Source organism: Phacochoerus africanus, chromosome 4 (genome assembly GCF_016906955.1).
Source record: "Phacochoerus africanus isolate WHEZ1 chromosome 4, ROS_Pafr_v1, whole genome shotgun sequence".
Classification (NCBI taxonomy): Eukaryota; Metazoa; Chordata; class Mammalia; order Artiodactyla; family Suidae; genus Phacochoerus; species Phacochoerus africanus.
Window position 1 is genome coordinate 14,686,222 of NC_062547.1, and position 2,683 is coordinate 14,688,904.

The following is a 2,683-nucleotide window of genomic DNA, read 5'->3' on the forward strand; positions in this document are numbered from 1 at the left end:
AGTGGGTGCAGCCAAAAAGCAAAAACAAACAAACAAACAGACAAACAAAAAATAAATGAAAAACAAGAATAAAAATAATCTTTTCAAATGACCTAGTTTATCTGAACCAATGGATGGTAAAAATTATTTCCTTGACTCTGAAAACATCACCTTCTTAATATTAGACAAAAGCAGCGAAATTTATCCTAAATACTACGTAGAATGACGTAGAAACAGAGTGATATAATTTAATTGAAAGTGTGGTACAAACACTTCACAATTCTATAGAAATGTAAGTGGTATTATAATCATTTTATAAATACATTCTAAATTGCATATATTTCCAAAGAGTCAGGTTACCGTCAAGCAGGGCTAGCACTGTCTGTCTCTTCTATAATTACGGGTATATAAAAATGACCAGCAGTTTGTTAAGATAGTAAAATGATACTAAACCTTCACTTCCATTTCCTCTTTCACAACAGGGATTTCCAGGTCCGAGCGATGGAGGCTGAGAACTGCACCAGGTTCACTGAGTTCACGTTCCTGGGACTTTCAGGCAGGCAGGACGTGCAGCAGGGGCTCTTTGTGCTCTTCCTGCTGGTTTATGGCATAACCGTGGTGGCCAATCTAGGGATGAGCCTGCTGATCCAGATGGACCCCAGACTCCACACACCCATGTACTATTTCCTGAGCAATCTGTCCTTCTGTGATGTCTGCTACTCCTCCTCTGTCTCTCCCAAGATGCTGGCTGATTTCCTATCTGAGCAAAAGAGGATTCCGTACAATTTATGTGCTGTCCAGATGTACCTTTTCGGGACCTTTGCAGATGTGGAATGTCTCATGTTGGCTGTCATGGCTTATGACCGTTACGTAGCCATTTGCAATCCACTCCTTTATTCAATGGCCATGTCCAGGAGAGTCTGTACCCAGCTAGTGGCCATTGTATACATAGAAGGTTTGGTGGATTCAGCAATCCACACCTGTTGTACATTTCGATTATCCTTCTGCAATTCCAATATCATCGAGCACTTTTTCTGTGACTTCCCTCCCTTGCTAGCCCTCAGCTCCTCAGACACAACCATCAATGAGATAATGTTGCTCATCTCCAGTTGCTGTGTTGTGGGCTGTAGCATCATCACTGTCCTCCTCTCCTACAGCTACATCCTAACCACCATCCTTAGAATGAACTCAGCCGAGGGGAGACGCAAAGCCTTCTCCACATGTGCCTCCCACTTAACCGCTGTGGCTGTGTTTCATGGCACACTGCTGTTCATGTATTTCAGACCCAGCTCCAGTTACTCCATGGACACGGACAAAATAGCCTCTGTCTTCTACACAGTGGTCATTCCCATGTTAAACCCACTGATCTACAGCTTAAGGAATAAGGAAGTGAAAGGTGCCCTAAGGAAAAAAGTCAGCACAAAATTATGTGCTGGATAATACATGGTTTTCATCCAAATCTATTTAAAGATTCTGAGAGCTGAATCTCAGGTCCCTCGATATAGATTCCTGTAGTCTCACCTGTGCAACCCTCTGGATATTGCCCCTTACTTAGCTTTGTGCCTAAGTTGATTGTAGGGAGCAGGCATTATTGACCTTCATCTTTTCTACAAACTAAGGAAAAGTCATCTTGGAGTCACTTCACTTTTTTGCAAAGAGCGTCTTTTGATACCTCTTTCCTGTTCTTGAGTTGCTCTAGTATGAGATATTTTGAGCAAGTAATATCTCCACCTAAGTTAATTTGACTTATCTTCCTTAAGTCTTCAAACTTTTTTTGCTGTTGTTTTTCTTTTCTTTAAAGTTTTATTGAGGTATAGTTAATTTACAGTGTTGTGATCATTTCTGCTGTACAACAACGTGATTCAGTTATACATACGTGCTACATGCACATCCATTCCTTTCCAGATCCTTTTCTCATACAGATTATTACAGAATATCAGGTAGAGGTCCCTGTTGGCTAATCGTTCCACATACCACAGTGTGCACATGCCGAACCCAAACCTCCAGTCCACCCCTCCCTGCCACCTGCCCCCTTTGGTAACCATAGGCTTGTTTTCAAAACCGGTGAGTGTTTATGTTCTGTGAATAATTTCATTTGTATTCTGTTTTTAGATTCCACAGAGATATAATATCATATGGTGTTTAAATTTGCTCAGGCAAAAGTGAGTGTTAGTGGGTCCAATCAGATTTGTTCTTATCTTTTTATGTACTTACATCATCCTATAAATAGTCCAACACTGAGAAGTAAATAGTTGTTACATAGATAAGTAAGAAATGTCCCTCTCTATACTGAATATTCCATTAAACCACAGACCTTAGTCACTATTATTTCTGCTTTTCTCTTTACAATGCTTGGCTTCAGGATACTATTAATTAATATTTATTGAATAAATGAAGGAGTACAGCCTGAAAAATAATGCAAATTTGAACATTTGTACATTCACCAAAAAACAAACAACCAACAAACAATAAACCCAACAAGCTCCTCTCTTTAATTTCATTCTAGCATGTTCACTTTAGGTGAAATCCATCTGCATTTGTTTTCTTTTGACTTAGGCAGAAATGGGACTCTAGGACAGGAATTATTTGCTGCAAAAATCTTCACAGACCATTCCTCTTCCTTCTGCCTCAAGTATATCAACAAATATTCCCCCATCCTCCAAAATGTCACTGGAAAAGACTCCAGCTCCCCAGGGGTTCATAG

The 2,683-nt window shown here is 40.0% G+C and overlaps 1 protein-coding gene across 1 annotated transcript; it reads left to right on the top strand.

The window, feature by feature from the left end:
• The first annotated feature begins 480 nt into the window (after positions 1 to 480).
• Positions 481 to 1,419, top strand: LOC125124033 (olfactory receptor-like protein OLF2). Its single transcript, XM_047774209.1, has one exon. It carries the CDS (start codon positions 481 to 483, stop codon positions 1,417 to 1,419), a length of 939 nt encoding a protein of 312 aa, XP_047630165.1.
• Positions 1,420 to 2,683: the final 1,264 nt, after the last annotated feature.